General features: G+C 31.6%; 1 protein-coding gene across 5 annotated transcripts in view; it reads left to right on the top strand.

Annotated features, from left to right (window-relative positions):
* The first annotated feature begins 5256 nt into the window (after window positions 1–5256).
* LOC101890249 (sodium/potassium-transporting ATPase subunit beta-2) overlaps window positions 5257–19408 on the top strand; it is an 85815-nt gene continuing 71663 nt past the window's right edge. For 2 of the 5 annotated variants that reach the window (XM_059130080.1, XM_059130075.1), the window contains exons 1-2: window positions 5257–5393; window positions 15794–16493. In XM_059130080.1, the coding sequence (XP_058986063.1) occupies window positions 16364–16493 (130 nt within the window). In that variant the 5' untranslated portion in view covers window positions 5257–5393; window positions 15794–16363. Of the gene's footprint in view, window positions 5394–5650; window positions 5669–12930; window positions 13078–15793; window positions 16494–19408 lie in introns of those variants that run through there. The other 3 variants (XM_059130078.1, XM_059130077.1, XM_059130076.1) reach the window with 3 other exon arrangements.

Below are 19408 nucleotides of genomic sequence, written 5' to 3'. Positions count from 1 at the left end.
GGTCAGGTGCGAAAATGGACAATATCGGTCCACCCAAGTAACTTTCACACAAAGGGTCAAAAATTTGAATAATTATAACATTGTCTTCGAATTACACAAATGGAATATATCGGTTCGCTCCGTCTGGTACATCCGATTCCATTCAGACTTGGCACATCTCAATATTTCCATCTGCACAGATGGTCGGACCATTGCTTCTGGTACCACCTCCACAAAGGGTCAAAGTTTTGAATAACCAAAACGATGAAAAAATCCGAAATAAGCTCCTTTTGGTACCACCCCATTAAGGGTTAAAATTTTGAATATCCCTGAATATCATAAAACACGAAATTAAGATCCGATTCAATTTAGATTTGGTACATTTCAATATTTTTAACAAAATAAGATTTTTTTTTATAGATGGCGGAGATTGGACCATTTCTTCTGGTACCCCCGCCACAAAAGTTCAAAGCTTTGAACAACCAAAACGATTATAAAATCCGCAATAAGTATCCAGTTCTCTTCATATTTCACACATCTCATTATTTTTACTAACACAAGATCTGCTGTGAAGATGGGATATATCGGTCTACTCCTTTTGGTACCACCCCATAAAGCGTTAAAATTTTGAATATCCCTGAATATCATAAAATTCGAAATTAAGATCCGATTCCATTTCGACTTAGTACATTTCAATTTTTCTAATAAAATAAGATTTTTTTAAAGATGGCGAAGATCAGACCATTTCTTCTGGTACCTCCACCACAAAACTTCAAAGCTTTGAATAACTAAAACGATCATAAAATCCGAAATAAGCATTCGGTTCTCTTCATACAGGGTGAGATGAAAAAACTGCAAACAACTGTCATTTCTAAGCCACTTGCCCGACAGTTGTCAAAATTATTCTAGTGACAGCTCATTATATTGTTTGAAAGCGTACAAAAGCATTTTGGTGAGAATTTTCCAGAACAAGAGTTATTCGTGATGGAATTCGAGCGTGATAGTGTTTTTTTTTATATTAGGCTGGAAAACCAACAGTGGCTATCGTCAGATCCCTTCAGCATTCAAATGTGAATAAATCTTGTGCGTCTCGTACCATCGTTAGTTACCGTGATACTGGTAGCGTAGCGTAGTCCGAAATCGAAAGATCGAAACCCGCGTCGCAATGGTCGAAAAATGGCTCGTGAGCTAAACATATCGCAATATTTCATTCGGCAAATATTGAAAAATGAGTTCGGGGTAAAGCCATTGAAATTCCAAAAAGTGCAAAATCTTACACCGCAACATAAATAAAATCTACTCAGAAGAGCTTAAGAGTTGCTTCGCAAGGACGAAAGTGATGAACTGCCGAATTTGGTTTTCTCCAATAAGAAAACATTCGTTGTCCAGCAGTTTGTAAACAAACAAAATGATCATGTTTACATGCCAAAGAGGTCAGCACCGGTTGGTTCGTTTGACCACCAGAACTCAAGCCTCAAGCCGGCCATGGTGATGGTGTGGACCGCTATAACAATGTTAAAATTATGGAGTTTGACTTTGTTGCAGTTTTATTATCTCACCCCGTATATAAAAGAAAGTTGTGTAAGTTACTACGCTTATAAATTAAGAACAGCTGGTCTGATTTTAACGATTCAGACAAATTCGGAATTGTTTCTTGGCAGAAAATAATAAAATTCTGGAAATCGCTTAAAAATGTTAAATTTGAACATTTTAATTATACCATACACCACAAGGTGGTCAGGGTTTTATGTCTTTGTACATTTGCTTTTAACTGGCAAAAGGAAACGAGATAGACCCATAGTTCCTTTTGATGATCTGCATAGAATCACATTCTGAGTCGATTTATGCATGTCCGTCCGTCCGTCTGTCCATGTATTTTTGTAAACAAAGTACAGTTCGCATTTAATGCCCTATCCAGATGAAATTTTGCACAAATCATTTGTTTGGCCCAAGGACGAACCCTATTGAAATTGGAGATAATCGGTCAAAATTTAGATATAGTTTCCATATATAAAAATTCCATACTATTCGGACTGATATTACACGTTTGGTGTACAATAATAGGCAAATCGGACGAATATATATATATATATATATATATATTCGTCCGATTTGCCTATTATTGTACACCAAACGTGTAATATCAGTCCGAATAGTATGGAATTTTTCACGTACGATCAGATTGGACCTGAAAATAAGTATGCCAAATTTGATCGAAATCGGTTCAGATATAGCTATAGCTCTTATATATATTGTTCATCCGATTTGTTATTGTTGTCCTCCGCAGCCGTAATATGCACTCTGTAACCACAATATTTGGGGGAAATATATCAAATACAGCTCAGAAATACATTTTATCGAGATCGGTACAGATTTGGATATAGCTCACATTTATAACTTCGTTCGATTTACCTTTTATTGCGCACCAAACGTCTAATATTTGCCCAAATGGGATGAAATTTGGCATTTACGACCGAATTTAATCTAGAAGCTAGTATGTCAAATTTGGTGAAGATCGGTTCAGATATAGATATAGCTCCCATATATACGGTTCATCCGATTTGTTATATTTGTTACCCACTGCTGTAATATTCACTCCGTAACAACGGTATTCAGAGAAATATATCAAATACAGCTCAGAAATATCTTTGAAAAATTTTATCGAGATCGGTTCCGATTTGGATATAGCTCCCATATATATTTTTATCCGATTTTAAATTATTTGTGAACCAAATGGCCAACACAAGTCCGAATTTTAAAGGTACAAATGCTTCGGCATATTTATTCCTTTGAACTTTAAATTATAATTATAATCATAGCCTGTATGATTGAATTCTCCAATAAAAACTAGTAATTGTTATGTGGAGCTCTACTAAATTATCAAAGTGGTGTAGGGTATCATAAAGTCAGCCCGCCCGACTTTAAGACTTTCTTTACTGGTTTTATACTAATTTTGAAAATTTAACAAGAAGCCATCCTTGCAAAAAGTGATCACTTTTGGTATATTCATCATATGATTTAAGGTATTTTTGGGGTCTTGGCAACTTTTTTCATTATTTTGGCCCTTATTTAGCATCTTTGTTTCTAGGGGGGTAAAAAACCTCTTCTCATAAAATTTTAATTCTTTAAGTAGGGTCCATCTTGGTCCTGATCTTACAGATAATTGTCCAACTAGGCATTTATTCATGTATAGTCCCCACATTAGTGTACCCCCAAGTCCACTTTCCCGACCAATGTGTGGTCAGAAAAAAACATTTTGTATTCTATTCAATTTGTAACCCCCCCAAGAGAATATTGGTTGGGAACGTAAATTTCGGATGTAGGTCGTCTAACTGAAATAAACTTCGAAATGTCAAACTGGGACTTATTGAGTCGGAAATTGTGACAGAAAAACAAAATAAAATGGGAATATTAGAAAGTAGCATGGACCGAACATTTGTTTCATGGTACATGATTTTTTTAATCGTCATTGAATTCCTTTGATTGGAAAATGTTGCTAAGCTCTTTACAATACCAACCAGTAAAGAAAGTCTTAAAGTCTGGCGGGGCCGACTTTATGATACCCTACACCACTTTGCTAATTTAGTAGAGCTCCGCATAAGAATTAAAAGTTTTTATGGGAGAATTCAACAATTATAATTTAAAGTTGAAAGGACTGAATATGCCGAAGCATTTGTATCTTTTAAATTCGAGCTGTATTTGATATATTTCCCTGAATATCGTTGTTACGTAGTGCATAATACGGCTGTGGGTAACAAATACAACAAATCGAATAAATAATATATATGGGAGCTATAGCTATATCTGAACCGATCTTCACCAAATTTGGCGTACTAGCTTCTAGACTCAATTCGGTCGTATGTGCCAAATTCCATCCCATTTGGACAAATATTAGAGGTTTGGTGCACAATAAAAAGTAAATCGGACGAAGTTATGTATGGGAGCTATATCCAAATCATAACCGATCTCGATAAAATTTAGCAAATGTATTTATGAGCTGTATTTGATATATTTCCCAAAATATTGTTGTTACGGATTGCATATTACGGCTGTGGAGGACAAAAATAACAAATCGGATGAAAAATATATATGGGAGCTATAGCTATATCTGAACCGATTTCGATAAAATTTGGCATACTCATTTTCAGGTCCAATCTGATCATACGTGCAAAATTCCATACCATTCGGTCTGATATTACACGTTTGATGCACAATAAATGGCAAATAGGACGAAGATATATATGGGAGGTATATATAAATTTTGACCGATTATCTCCAATTTCAATAGGGTTCGTCCTTGGGCCAAACAAATGATTTTTGCAACATTTCATCTGGATAGGACAATAAATGCGAGCTGTACTTTGTTTACAAAAATACATGGACAGACGGACAGACAGACGGACGGACATGCATAAATCGACTCAGAATGTGATTCTATGTATATCATCAAAAGGAACTATGGGTCTATCTCGTTTCCTTTTGACTGTTACAAACAAATGCACAAAGACATAATACCCTGACCACCTTGTGGTGTAGGGTATAAAAATTGAGCTGAGTTTTCACATGGGGCTATTATAGACGTTCTATATTATATAGTTTTTTAACTCTCAAATTAAGGCCTATGGCTGAGAAATAAGATCAAAATATCTAAAACTGACGGCAGGTCTATTACAATTTTTGCAATGAATATTAATTTATATCTAGAAATTGCTATGGAGTCATTACTTATAATAAAAATTGTGCTTTAAAAATATGCATTAAAGACTAAAAGTACGGGTCGGCAACGCGGACCGGGCCAGCTAGTAATTTATAAATTCAAGTAGATCTTCTGTATGAAAATTAAAATGCTGAAATTCAAATTTACATTCAAAAGAAATTTCAATAACGACTTATTCGAATTCTAATCAGACATCAATGATTTAAAGCTCATCTTGTGTTGAGCTTTTATAAACTACCCTTTTGTGGCAATCAGAGAGTATTTATGGTGGAGCTCTCGCGTATCGAGAGCTATCCGTATGGTTTGGCATGGGTACTAATTGAATACCAATTATTGTGTGAGAAGTTCTAAAAAGCTCACATGTATACAGCAACACACATACTTATGCAACATTATTTAGCTTTGCCTTACTAGTGTGAGTGTGTGTGAAAACGCCAGACATATGGCGACAGTGAATAAAATATCTCTACTCCCCCTTTTCGGGGTTTCATTCACATACACACTCGTTCACTCACACACACACACTCTCATACACACCACCCAGAGTAATTTGAAATTTCAAAAGTTTTTGGCTGGCTGACTCGCGTTCGCTGCTGTGTTGCCTCAGCTCTGTGGTGGAAAGGCGAAATCCGAAAAACTTCTCTTTCAGTTGCAGTAAAGACACTATCATTGGCGTTTCAACTCTGGACGACATACGGTAGAATATTTTCAATACACGGATTAAAAATCATCCAAAAAAAAACAGAAAAAAAAGAATACTACAAGAAAAAAAAACATGAACTGAAAAGAAGAAATCTGGTATTTCTTCTGATGTTCTGAAGTGAAACAAAGTGAACGAAATTTTTTTTGTTTAACTAAAAAGAAAATTGACTTATTTCAAAAGACTTTTAAGAAAGAAAAAAAATCTGCAAATTTTTTTTCATGACCAGAAAAATTTGAAATGCAAAAAAAAAACTCAAGTGTGAATGAAAAGTAAAAAAGAGAAAAAAGGAAAAGAAGGAAAAAATGATATCCTTGTAACACTTATATACATACTAAAATTCGATTGGATTTCTTGACTTCTGTGAGAATTTTCTTTCTTTGCAAAGTGGAAATAAATCGGTGGAAAAAAGGACTTATTTTCTTAAAAATTAAAAAAAGAAAAAAGAAAAGGACTTCAAGACAAGAACCAGAAAAAAAAATTGCCAAAAACGAACTGCCAACTATTGTGTAACACAGTCTCCTTAGTTACTTTTTCCAACAACTACAACAAATCAATACAAAAATTAATTATTGGTTTTAAACAATTAATAATGCCAACAACTTCGTGTGCCAGTTTTATTTTGAGCTTTGAGAACAAAAAATGAAACCCCTGACGCCAATAGAATCAATTAAAGAAAAATATTTTTTTTTGCGAAAAATAAAATCATATCTTTTTTTCTAGTGATACACAAGTGATTTTGTAACACTTTTGCTTCTCTGTTTTATCATCGGATTTTTTTCCATCCATTGTTCATTTTTCCCTTAAATGGTTTTTGTGTGTAACAATGATGTTATTTCTCTGCCTCTCGGTCTCTCTCTCTCTCGCGCTCACCACTCTGTGATATATTTTTTTCCAATATTATCTCTCCCTCCGTTTCCATTCTATGTCTCTCTGCCACTAATGTGTTTTTGTTGTGTACATGTAGGTATATATGTGTGTGTGTTTGTGTATGTATGCGTACAAGGACTTTTTCCTCCAATTGTTACAAAACTTTCCTCAAGTCAAACGTACGTTTCTTTGTCACTTCGTCAAAAGGGAATATATTCTCACATTCCCAACAACACAGAAAGAGAAGCCATAACGGTTTCCATGGTCTCCCACACTTTTGCAAATTGTGGAGTAAAATTTGAAAATCTCACTCCCTCTCTCCCACAAAACAATGCGATTTGTTTCGTTCCCTGGCTCACAGCGCATGACAGGGTTTCCATAATTTTTGTTTTATTGTTTCCCCATTCCCGATATCAAATTTCCCTCTCAGCCAAAAAAGCTTAAAGGATAATGGAGTTAAGTGGAGTAACAACAAATGGGTGGTATGAAGTTACACAAATACTCACACACTCATAAACACTCTCCCAAATCGACCATCCATAAAACCCCAAAAAGAGAGTAAAAAGTTGGAACAAAAAAAAAAAACAGACTGAAACAACAGAAGCAGCAGCAGCAGAAAAAATTTACTGTTACCTTCTAATATGTGTCAGTAGGATAAATTTGATTACGCTGCCATGCCAAATGTGGGTCTAATAAATTGGTATGCATGTAATATTCTACAAACACACACACACACTCTCGCTCACCATGGGAACTCCATGTTCCATTGCTATTAGAGTTGGACATGTAAGAAAATCGATTTTTCCAATATTTTTTTTTGACTTTTTTTCCCTTCTTTCTTTGCCGTCCGTCCCTATAATTTACAAATGTCATAGTTATCGTCTCGTGTGTTATCGATTATCGTGTAAATTTATGTAATTACAAGAAGACAAAAAATAACCAAAGGAAAGCTAATTTTTGTAACATATTTGAAAATTTAGGTTATATCTAGCGGGACCGGTCGTTTTATACATGCATTTTTAATTGCCTAAAATATTTTCGGAGACAATTGGTATGAAATCTAAATGAAAATATTGCAGATGGAGATAAACAGGTACTATTATTTATCATACAACTAGGGGTTATGTGGGTATATATTTTGGTATTGGCCTAATACAAAGGTACAATTATATGACTTAAGCCAGTCAAAAAAGCGTTTTATATACTCTCACCTTATATCAAAATTTTGAATTGCCATCAAAAGCGAAAGATTTATTTTCAAACGAAAATATTAGATTCAGCAAGCGTACACTATAGGAAAGGAATAGAACACCTAGATCCATGAATTATCACCCAATTTTGCATTAAACTCATATGAACTTAAATGTTATTAAACATTAACGAACTGTTATTTTACAACGTTTCAAAAAATATATAGACGATTGGGTTAATTCGCTCTAAAAAGGGATAAAAACATTCACAGAGTTTTATATCCTAGTGTCATTTTCACTTGTTCAATTAGAAAATTTTTAAAATTCTATTTTGTTGATTTTTCTGTCTTCAAATAAGTTACTGCGCAAACGGAGTTTTCAGGAGGATATCACCATATTTTCTGGTTCAGAACCTGCCAGAATCTACATATATTGTAACTGTTTTCGATATCATCGTTATCGTAGTTGAAACTTTTTATTCTTGCATGTTCTGGAACAGTACCATAAAGTGCTGGTATAATGGTAACTCAAACAAGTAAAAAAGCAGCTACTTTTGACCGGGTCGAAATTTTAATATCCTCTACCATTTAAAAAAAATCGAAAAATGCCGAAAAATACGGAGGCTATAGGTATAAGTATTTTTTTTTTTTTTTTTTTTTTTGTCATAGGCTGTAATACCCATTCAAATACGAAATTTGAAACAATTCTGGCAAATAATGTAGGTAACATTATTAAAATAACGAATATCGGCAGTTAGCGTTATATGGAGGCTATACGAAGACGTGGACAATTTTCTGTCAAAAGCTGTAGTATCCATTACGAACTTCAACTTACAAATTTGAAACAATTTCTGTGAATAATTCTGCTAAAATCAACAAAGTACCGAATATCGGGAGGCAACGTTATATGGGGGCTATACGAAGACGTGGACCTGCACATACAATTTTCGGTCTTGGGCTGTAGTATCCATTTCGAACTTCTAGTACCAACTTTGAAACAATTCCAATTGATAATGTCGCTAAAATCATCAAAATATCGGGAGGTACCGTTATATGGGGACTGTACCAAAACTCGGACCTACATCACCCATTTTCAATACCAAAAGTCCTGCAGACGTAATACACATTTAAATAAAATTTTATCAATCTACTTCATTTCGTTCGGAATCTAGAGTGATTTCTACAGAAGGACAGACGGCACTATTTTTAAATAAAATTTCGAAATTCGTCAAAAACGTTGTTAAAAATATTTAAGGGAATTGAGAAAAATGCATTTTTTTATTAAGTTAATACCATTCATGAACAGGCCTAGCGTTAGCGTATCCATTGTTGCTATATCAAAATAGGGAGGTTTTTTTTTAATATTTGGTACCAATTTCAAATAGTGAAAAGCAATGAAAAATCGTCAAAAACTTTGTTTAGATTAATAAAGGGTAAATTTTGTCTATTTCGCTCTCTCTCTCTATCTCTCGGAATCCTACACGCTTTGAGTAAAAGGTCGATAGCATTGACTGCAATGCTAAAATTTTCAAAAATGTAAAAATATTACTAAGATAACCGATTTTCCTTTATAATGTGGAAAAAATAATGAAACTAGAAGATTCTTGAAGATTTATGGTTGGGCGCCACCATGTGGAAATTCCCCACAGGGAATTTTATATTTGCTAGGTGAAAATTGTACAAATGGCTACGAATTATTGGTTAAACGAACACACCTAATATGTTTTACAAATATTAATTTTTAATTGCTATGTTCCGGAACCTGCCGGAAGGTACAAATATTACTAAGGTAAACGATTTTCCCTTTATAATGACAAAACTAGGCGCCACCTTGTGCATTTTCACAAAATCAAATTTAAAGTTTCATAATTTGTAACATTATAATAACACGGAATTTGTTGTTTCATATCTTCTTAGGTTTTAATACATTCGGTAGGTTCTACTTCCTTGCAAATTTGTGTTAGGTTCTGAGTTTTAAAATTTTCGTTCCAAACATTAGAAGAAAGTGTATTGTACAACAAGTTGAAATAACAACAATATAAAAATTTGTTGGGTTGCAAGTAATACAAAACACTGTTGTAGAATCTAAAAGGTTTGCATTTTTTAAAAAACAATAAGAGAAAAATCGGGTTTCGTAGTGAAAAGTTTAACAGAGTCTTAATGTCATCTAAAAAATCTCACGTGAATGTAAACAACGACGAGCTAGGTACTAAAAATATTAGCTGCGGTTAAAACATACCTCAGCGAAATGCGGTTGTAGACCCTAGCTCTCTTTGAAAAAAACCGTTTCAGGAAATTAAGAGTCGTTTTAGCTGTGTCCGGTGTGAGTAGAACAACCTTTGAAGGGATTATCCGATTTCGTCCAAACTTTGTAAATTGTAATATTATTACAAAACTTAGATCGAGGCAACTCCCGCATTTGAGGTCAAAATTGTCAATAAACTCATAGAAAGAGAAAGAATTAAATGATTTTTTTTAATCTTGCAAATCCCAGTATTTGTATTAGTGCTAGGTCAGGTGTGAAAATGGAAAATATCGATCTATTCCTTGTAGTATATCCTCCACAAAGGGTCAATTGAATAATTACAACGCTTATAAAATGTGAAATAATAGCTCGATTGTCTTCAACTTTTTGCGTTTCCCAATATTTTTATCACGACAAGTTCTTCAAGTACCTCCACCACAAAGAATCAAAATATGAATCAAAATGTCTAAGTTTGTATTGCAATATATTTTTTTGCTCCAAAAGCTGCTTCTGTTAGATTATATGTTTCAATTTGGCAAAGCTAATGAGTTCGACTGGGGAGAAATTGTATTCAAAAATTATTGGCTAAAATTTTTGAATATATTTGTTACAAATGTTGCCCATTTCAGCAACTGTCTTATTTTATAAAGATATTTGCAAGAATTTAATTCCCGTAGTTTTCGTACTTTTTATATTGTAAAACTAGTAAAAGAGAGCAAATGTTTCATTTGCTCTGAGATAACGGCTTTACCCAGAAATTGCAGAAACTTAAAACTAATACAAATGTAAAAAATAAACCATCGTTCAAAATTATAATTTCTCACATCTCTCTTCATTTTGAGTGTAAGTTTCACGAGGTTTTCTTGCAAGGGAACAGTCTTCATATTAAAAATTGTAAAATTAGTGCAATATAGTACTATGTTGTAGGTTCTTGAACACAACTAATATTAGCATTATATAATTTATTAGGCGAAACTTTGAAGCCAACGTCCAAACTCATCGCTTTTTATTCATCCAAGATCGCCTTCCATCAGTATTAGAAAATAGGTCAATGTGAATATGAATAAATTGTATATCGGCATATAACAGATTAGTTTTTAGTTCTTTTTAAACATTTCAATAGAAATCTGCCAAAATTCACGTTTTCCTGTAGCGCATTTGTTTGTAAGAGGCAAAAGGAAACGAGATAGACCCATAGTTCCTTTTGATACTCTGCATAGAATCACATTCTGAGTCGATTTATAAACAAATAAAAAAATTACAGATCGAATTTATCTCCCGATCCAGATACAATTTTGCACAAATCATTTGTTTGACGCATGGGCGAAGCCTATTGAAATTTTAAATAATCAGTCAAAATTTAGATACGGCTCCATATATATCTTTACCCGATTTTCCTTTTATTGTGCACCAAACGTGTAATATTAGCCTAAATAGTACCAAATACGACCAAATTAAGCCCAGAAATAAGTATATTAAATTTGATGAAAATCGGCTCCCATATATATTGCTCATCCTCCTCAGCCGTAATATGCACTCTGTAACAACGATATTTGGGGAAATATATCAAATACAGCTCAGAAACACCTTCGACAAAATGTATCGAAATCGGTTCAGATTCGGATGTAACTGTAAATGGGTAATATAAGCCCGAATTGAAACGGCACAATTGTCTCAACAAATTTAATTGAAATCTATTCAGAGAAGGATATTCCGCTCAGTTCCTTTAGACTTTAAATTATAATCATAGTAAAAAACCATGTTCTGATTCTCGCTATTTTGATAAATTGTGATAAACTTCGTTGCTCAGTAATTAATATAAAATTGATTTTTCAATATTTAATTTTGGTAAGTAATGGAAAAATAATTTTATACGATTTCTTGACAAACCAACTTATTAATATCAATTATAACCAAAAAATCAATGCCTACAATAGGATATATGGATTTTTGGTAGTTGGAAGAATTTTCAAAAATATGATTATTCCTTTGTACACCACTGAGTACATACCAATGAAAATGTCCTGAAAAACTTATTATTGATTCCTAACATTTGTCAAAGGTGTATAAGAAACATCATGACAGCCTACAATAATAACCTATAACATATCTCTTTATCATATTATTACTAGAGGAATTTTGAAGTCATAAAGATTACCGAAGACTCCTCTATTCCAAATAGAATTCGGAAAACAATTTCTACAAATTGTTATTCAATCTAAACATGATGAAGAAACGAAAAACAAGAAAATCCATACTCCCTGAGGTCATTTGGCGACAAATAAAATTCCCACAAACGCAAAAAAAACGGCTTCAAACAATCCTCAGACGCTAGTAAAGAAAAAAAATCGAAACGAAATGTAAAGAAAAGAAATACTCAGAGAGGAAATAGTAATCAAGGAAATAAGTATGTAAAGGGAACTTTGAGAAAGAAAGAAACCTGAGAAAAAGGAAAATGGAAAACTAAATACTTTTTTGTGAAAAAAATCCCTATAAATATCAAAAAAAAAAATTGGAATTATTTTTTTTAATTGCCTTATAAAATAAAATCGTTGGAATCTTACTTTACTTAAGTTAAAGAAATTAATTTATGTAGATAGCGAGTGGGAGAGAGCTAAGTTAGTGACACATATATCCAATGGTAGCCCCCTCCCTCATTTGAAAACAATACAACAAATAATAACAACATCCACATGAAATGCTAAAGGACGGATTTACAATACCAATAGAGAAATGTTGCCACAAAAGGAAACCATAAAATAAAGGAAAATGTCAAAGGAGAATTTGGAAAAACATATAGAAAATAGAAAAGATTGACAAAAGAGATGGAGAGAGAGAAAGGAGAATTTTTCTCATTTCAGATTGCTTTCGTTCTAAAATGTCTCTACAAAATTTGTGATATCTCTCATTTCAAATTGCTCTCTTTTATATAAATTATTTGCTCATATTATCACAGAGTTTGTGTTTTTTTCTCTCTCTCTATTTTTTACTCACTCACCCTCTTTCTCTCTCTCTCTCTCTCTATTTGGACGACTTAGAAGCTTTAGTACATTAAGGTTTGAAAATGAGAAGAAGGCACGAAAAGGGAGAGAGGGTGGAAGAGAGAGAGAGAGCGAGAGAGAGAGAACAAGAGACTGTGCTTTATTAGTACACAACCCGTACTAAGGAGCGAGCCCCAAAATTTGCTGCCAACCAAAACTTAGTTCAAACGTTCGTTCGGTCGGTCGGCGGTCGGTCTTTTAAAACGGAATCGAAAAAGAGAACGTCGTCGTTGTCGTATACTTGTCTAGAAAAAAAGAACTTTTTTCTTTTTGGTTTGTGCGCTCGGTTACATAACACAGTTCTGTAGGCCAAATGTTGGGACAAAATTTATAAAAGTAATAATGAAAAAAAGTTGCAAAACTCAATTGTTTAAATAAAATTAACAAAAAAATCTACAATAACAGGAACTTGTTTAACAGTGAAACATAAACTGGAATTTGTGATTTTTATTAAATAATACACAAAAAAAACTTTTTGAAGAAAAAAAAACTGTGAAAAATATTTAGTGAACTAAAGAAAAAACTGTAAAAATTACATAAAAAGTGGAAAAAAATGAAAGACATTTGAAAACTGTTCTTAAATAAGAATCTCATAACAGATGTTCTCATTTTATCTATGCCCTTAACTATATTTTAATACTCAAAAACCCCTCCCCCATTGTTACCTCTATATTTTATCCTAACCTAACCCTAACAGATGGATTGAAAAGTTACGGAAAATATTTTCCTATTTTTTTGGTTTATCAAAAAAAAAAAAAAATCATGGATTAAAAATACTTGGTCCGAATAGAACAAAAATTAAAAAAAAATCTCAGAGAAACTCATATAGCGTCTTTTCCTTAAACGAAGTCTCAATTCTTACTTCATTTCTCACACAGCCGTATTATATATCTTCAAAAAGAAGTGGAATTCACAAATTCCCCTTTCATATTTATTTGATTCATTTGATCGGACAAGGGGAAAAAGGTTCAAAAAATATATATATTTCATTTTATTTACTACTCTTCTGAGCCGCTACTGTATAGTAAACGCTAAAAAGTCTCTGACTTGTTGGAAAAAGAGGTTATATCACCATTATATATAACGAAAATATTGTAATTTCTATTGCTTATAAAACAACAATTGAAGCGTTTTGACATAATACATTTTCTCCAAAGTCAACTTAGCTTCCTTTGAAATTCGACACTGCCCGATTTTTTGTCAAAACTACATTTTTTCTTTTCCCAACCATCATAAATGGCATTAGAAGCTGCGTGAATTGCGAAATTTAGTTTCAAAAATTCATTTATCATTAATTTTGACGAGGGCTGAAAAGTGTCGGGCTTAATCAAAAAATTTTATTTTTTCTGAAAAGTAAAACTTTTTTGTTTGAAATCTTGATGATAGGTCTTGATTTTTATGAAAAAAGTGTCAAACACGCATTTTCTCAAAAGTCAACTTAGCTTCCTTTGAAATTTGACACTGCCCCAATTTTTGTCAAAACAACAATTTTTCTCCTCCCAACCTTCATAGATGGCTTTAGAAGCTGCGTGAATTGCGAAATTTAGTTTCAAAAATTTACTTATCTTGAATTTTGACCAGGGCTGAAAAGTGTCGGGCTTAAAGAAAAAATTGTATTTTTCAAACATTTAGGTCTTTTTGTTTAAAATGTTAATAATGAACATTGATTTTTATCAAAATAGATACCAAATATACATTTTCTCTAACGTCAATTTTTATTTACTTGAACTTCATGAATGTCCTAAGAAGATGCATGAATTTCGAAATTTAGTTTCAAAAATTTACTTATCTTCAATTTTTCCGAGGGCTGAAAAGTGCCGGGCTTAATTAAAATTTTTATTTTTCTAAAAATTAGAAATTTTTGATGAAAATTTTGATAATGAACATTGATTTTTATCAAAATAGATACCAAATATACATTTTCTCTTAAGTCTATTAAGTTTCCTTTGAAATTTGATACTGTTCCAATTTTTGTCGAGTCAACATTTTTTCTTTTCCCAACCTTCATGGATGGCTTGGGAAGTTCCATGAATTGCGAAATTTAATTTCAAAAATTTAATTATCTGCAATTTTAGGTGGGCTGAAAAGTGTCGGGCTTAGTCCAAAAATTTTATTTTTCTAAAGTTTAGAATTTTTTGATAAAAAAAATTTAATAATGAGGTCCACTTTGATCAAAATTGAATATAAACAATTAGTCTGACCTAAAAAACATTTTTCTGAAGACAATTTAGCTTTCTTTATAAATTGACACTCTCCCAATTTTTGTCAAGTCAACAATTTTTCTTTTCGCAACCTTCATGGATGGCTTAGGAAGTTACGTGATTTGCGAAATTTAGTTTCAAAAATTTAATTATCTGCAATTTTGAACAGGGCTGAAAAGTGTCGGGCTTAATTAAAAAAATTGATTTTTTCTGAAATTTGAAACATTTTTATAAAAATCTGTATAATATACATATATTTTTATAAAAAAAATATATAAAAATCATCATGTCTCCACATCGACATCACTTACATTTGTTTTTAAAATGTCTATGCGATTCCTTTTAAGATGTCTCATTCTTCCAATTTTTGCCTAACAAAAAATTTTTCCTTTCAAATACTTCCTAGATGGGTTAGCAGTGTCCGTTTTAAAAAATAATTTATTCCGAATTTTAGCCAGGGCTGAAAAGTGTCGGGCTTAAGAAAATATATATTTTTTGTAAACATTTTGTCCCTTTCGACACAACTTTTAAATTTAATTTAATTTAAATTCATTTAATTTAATTTTACAAACATAAGAAGCAAATATTTTAAATTTGCGAATTTTGTTTTTTAAAATGGATTTATGCAGGAATTCGGCCAGACCTGAAAAGTGTCGGCTGGAAAAAATGTATTTTTGGGAAAATTTTACTTTTGGGAAAAATTCTAAAATTGAGTTTTTAAAACGCCCTTTTTTCTGGTTTATGTTCATTTCCGTAACTTTTCCCTTTTCATCTCCTGCCTTTTACAAACCTCTTAAAACATTTTTTGCTAACTTTCTTCCTTCATTTCCCTTCTTCCCCCCTCTCTCTAGGTGTCACCATTAGACTCAACCAAAAATAAAAAAGTAATAAAAATTTATCAACAAAAGTATTAAAACAAACGACGGAACGCACCATTGAACAAAAAGTGTAAAAAATCTAAGCATTTCCACACACAATATCGCCCAACGTACACTCGAAGAAAAACAAAGTCCTAAACTTGTCGACGAGCCCGCAACAACAAAAACAACAACAAAAGCAAAACAACAACAACCAAATCAAACAACAAAAAATAGATCAGTCAACATGTTTTTGCAACACCACAGTTGATTATGATATTTAAAAGGACATTGCAGCAGCAACAACAACCGCAACAATATTATTATTCAATAATTAATTGTTATACGAATATTTAAGAGAAAAAACAACAAAAAAACTACAATTAAATACCTTCCACAAAAAAAAGTAATTAATTAACGATTTTTTGTAAATCAAAAAAAAACTTTCAACTCTACGCATCTTTGAAAACCAACAAAAAAGCAAGTTTATTTAAAACTCCTACCCCGTTCTAAAGAAACAACAACACCAACCAACCACACACACAACAACAACACATCGCAAAAATGGCCGATAAAAAGATTGCTGAACAATATTATGCGCCACCACCCAAAATGGGCAAATGGGAGGGCTTCAAGAAATTTCTGTGGAACAGTGATACTAGCCAGTGTCTGGGCCGAACAGGCGGCAGCTGGGGTAAGTAGAATTTTATTATGGAAGTAAAAAAAATATATTATGTAATTTCAAAATTAACAGCAGCTTATTAAAACTATAAAATTAGTCAAAGGTTGCTGAATATTTGAAAAATAATTTGAAGAAGGGATTTTTAATTTTTATTAAATTATTCTGTATATTTTAATGGATATAAATTTAAAAAAAGAAAAATAAGGAACATACAAAGACCATATATATTCACTACTTGCTATGAACAAAAAATTAGAAAAAAAAATAGTAAGAAGGCTAAAAAATGGACTTTTAAAAGATGAAAGACCTATGACATCCATAATTTTCGGTAATTCTCTGAAGGCGATTTAAAGCTCCAAGCTGAAAGGCCTGGAACATCTCTGAATTCAATTCAAAGCTTCAATAAAAATATTTAAAATAAGCAAACTTTATAATCAAGATTTCTCAAATAAAAAGCCACTAGCGGAACATGTCATCAAGTAAAAAAAAGACATTTCTAAATTTACCGGTTCTGTTACGGTATCACGAAAAAGCAAAGTTACATATTGTTTCCACAGATTGTAGACAATATTCTCAGCTATTCAAATGTGAAAACACGATTAAATTATCTTAAAAAATGGCGAAGTTATAGCCAAATTTATAGAAGTATTTTGTATTAATAACACTCATACGCACTGGTGGTCAAATCATATTTTTTTATTTTAAATAAAAATTAGAATGCTTGTCAAAGCATTTTTTCAAGTATTACCTTCACGGATTGTAAACAATATTCTCAGCTATTTAAACGTGAAAAAATATTTCAATTATCTTTAAAAATGGCGAAGTTATAGGCAAATTCATAGAAGAACTTTGTATTAATAACAATCATACGCAGTGGTGGCCAAACCATTTACTTTAAATAAAAATTATAACGCTTGTTGAAGCAATTTTTTAAGTATTATTTTCACAGTTTGTAGATAATATTCTCAGCTATTTTAATGTGAAAAAAAAACAATCAAATTATCCTTACAAATGCCAAAGTTATATTCAGATTCGTAGAAACGCATTGTATTAATAAAAATCATACGTAGTGGTGTTCAAAGATATTTATTTACTTTTGAGAGCCTTAAAAATGTTTTTGAACTTCGACCTTATGTTGCCTTAGATTTTTAAGGGTACTTCGTGGAGAGTAGGTGCCAAAAATATTTTTTTTCCATTTGGAAAAACAATTTATAGGCGGTCTTCACATTTGTACACCAATATCAGGATTCAGTTAAAAATATCCGGTTAAAATATTGGATTTAAGTAAACTTATTACACAAGAAATGAAGATGTTTTAAATTAAAAAAATTTACCAGATTAATTCAAAAAAATTAAAAATATCTGAAAATAACGTTTTTGCTCCAATGTCACAAAAAAGCAAAATTATAGAGCTTATCAACACAATTTTTCAAATATTATTTCCGCAGATTATCGACAATATTCTCAGATATTTAAATATGAAAAAAAAAATAAATAACCTTTACAAATAAAGAAGTTACAGCCATATTTGTGGATGTACTTTGTATTAATAACAATCATACGCACCGGCGGCCCAAAAATACTTACTTCATTATCAGGACTTATCTATGGCCAAGGACTTAAAATAATTTTTGGATCGGCTTTCTTTAGCCTCAGGTTTTAAATATATATTTTTTTAAAGGTGTTCTAATGATCAAAAATGCTTATTTTGAAGAACTATTTATAGAGGCACTGCAAGTGTTTGCACTATAAAATAAATGCAAAATTACAATAATCAACTGTCCAAAGCTCATTGATCTCAGGATATCTATTAACTTCTTTAATTTCCGAAGGCTATTTAAGCCTTTAATTAAAAATATTGAATATAAGCGAACTTATTAAGCAAGAAATGAAGATGTTGTAATTAAAAATAATTTAGCGAATCAATCTTACTTATACAAAAGATACATTTCGAAGGAAATTAGAATACTTTTCAAAAAACAAAATTTTTGCAGAATATAGGCTATATTCTCAGCTTTCTTAATATGAAAAAATAATAAAATTATCTTAAAAAATGGCGAAGCTGTAACCCGCTTTGTAGAAGCGATCCTTATTAATAACAATCATACGCACCGATGTTCAAAAGAGATTTGTTTATTTTTCAAGACAAATATATGGTATTGGACTTTAAAAAAATTCTAGAGGGAATATTTTAAACCGTGAATTTTGTAAAAATATTTTTGAAGAGCTAAATGAAATGTGGAAATATATAGAATATATTGAAAAATGTTAAAGACATTTGTCGTAATATTTTCTATTCATAGCCGTCATATTTTGATAAAATATTTATAGCCGCAGGTTTTTAAAAGCGTTTAATAATAGCTTTCGATTGAGCTAGATTTTTAAAAAGTATCCGTAGAGGATGCAGATTGCAATCATTAATTCTGAAAAATATTTTTTCAGGAGTATTTTATATTTTTTTGAGGAGTATTCCGATTTCAAAAATATTTTAAAAGATGCTATTAACAATACCGAATTTTAAAACGCATTCTTTTACAGCTATGTTTTTTTAAAGACTTCTTTAAAGGATATAATTTTAGCCGTGAACTTTTTAATCTTTTTTGAAGTCGCTATTTAGAATTGTAGATTTTTCCAAAAAAAAAATTGTAGAGGGTTATTTACACACACCCATTTTTAAAAATAGTTTTCAAAATCCAAATATATTCCGGTTAATATATACAAATTGTTTTTTTATAAAAAAAACATTTTTCTAAAAATATTCCTTTAGAGAACCAAATACAGCCTGAATTTTTTGAATAAATATTTAGATATTTTTGGAATCATTATTCTTTTATTTTAAGAATTAATGATGGCATTAAGAAGGAATATTTTTTGACGAATTATAAAAATTAGTACCTCTTAAGATCTCTTTTTTTCAATACGCTTTA

This window comes from Musca domestica, unplaced genomic scaffold, assembly GCF_030504385.1.
Source record: "Musca domestica strain aabys unplaced genomic scaffold, Musca_domestica.polishedcontigs.V.1.1 7, whole genome shotgun sequence".
NCBI classification, from domain to species: Eukaryota; Metazoa; Arthropoda; class Insecta; order Diptera; family Muscidae; genus Musca; species Musca domestica.
The sequence above is the reverse complement of the archived record's forward strand: the minus strand, read 5'-3'. Positions and strand labels throughout refer to the sequence as shown.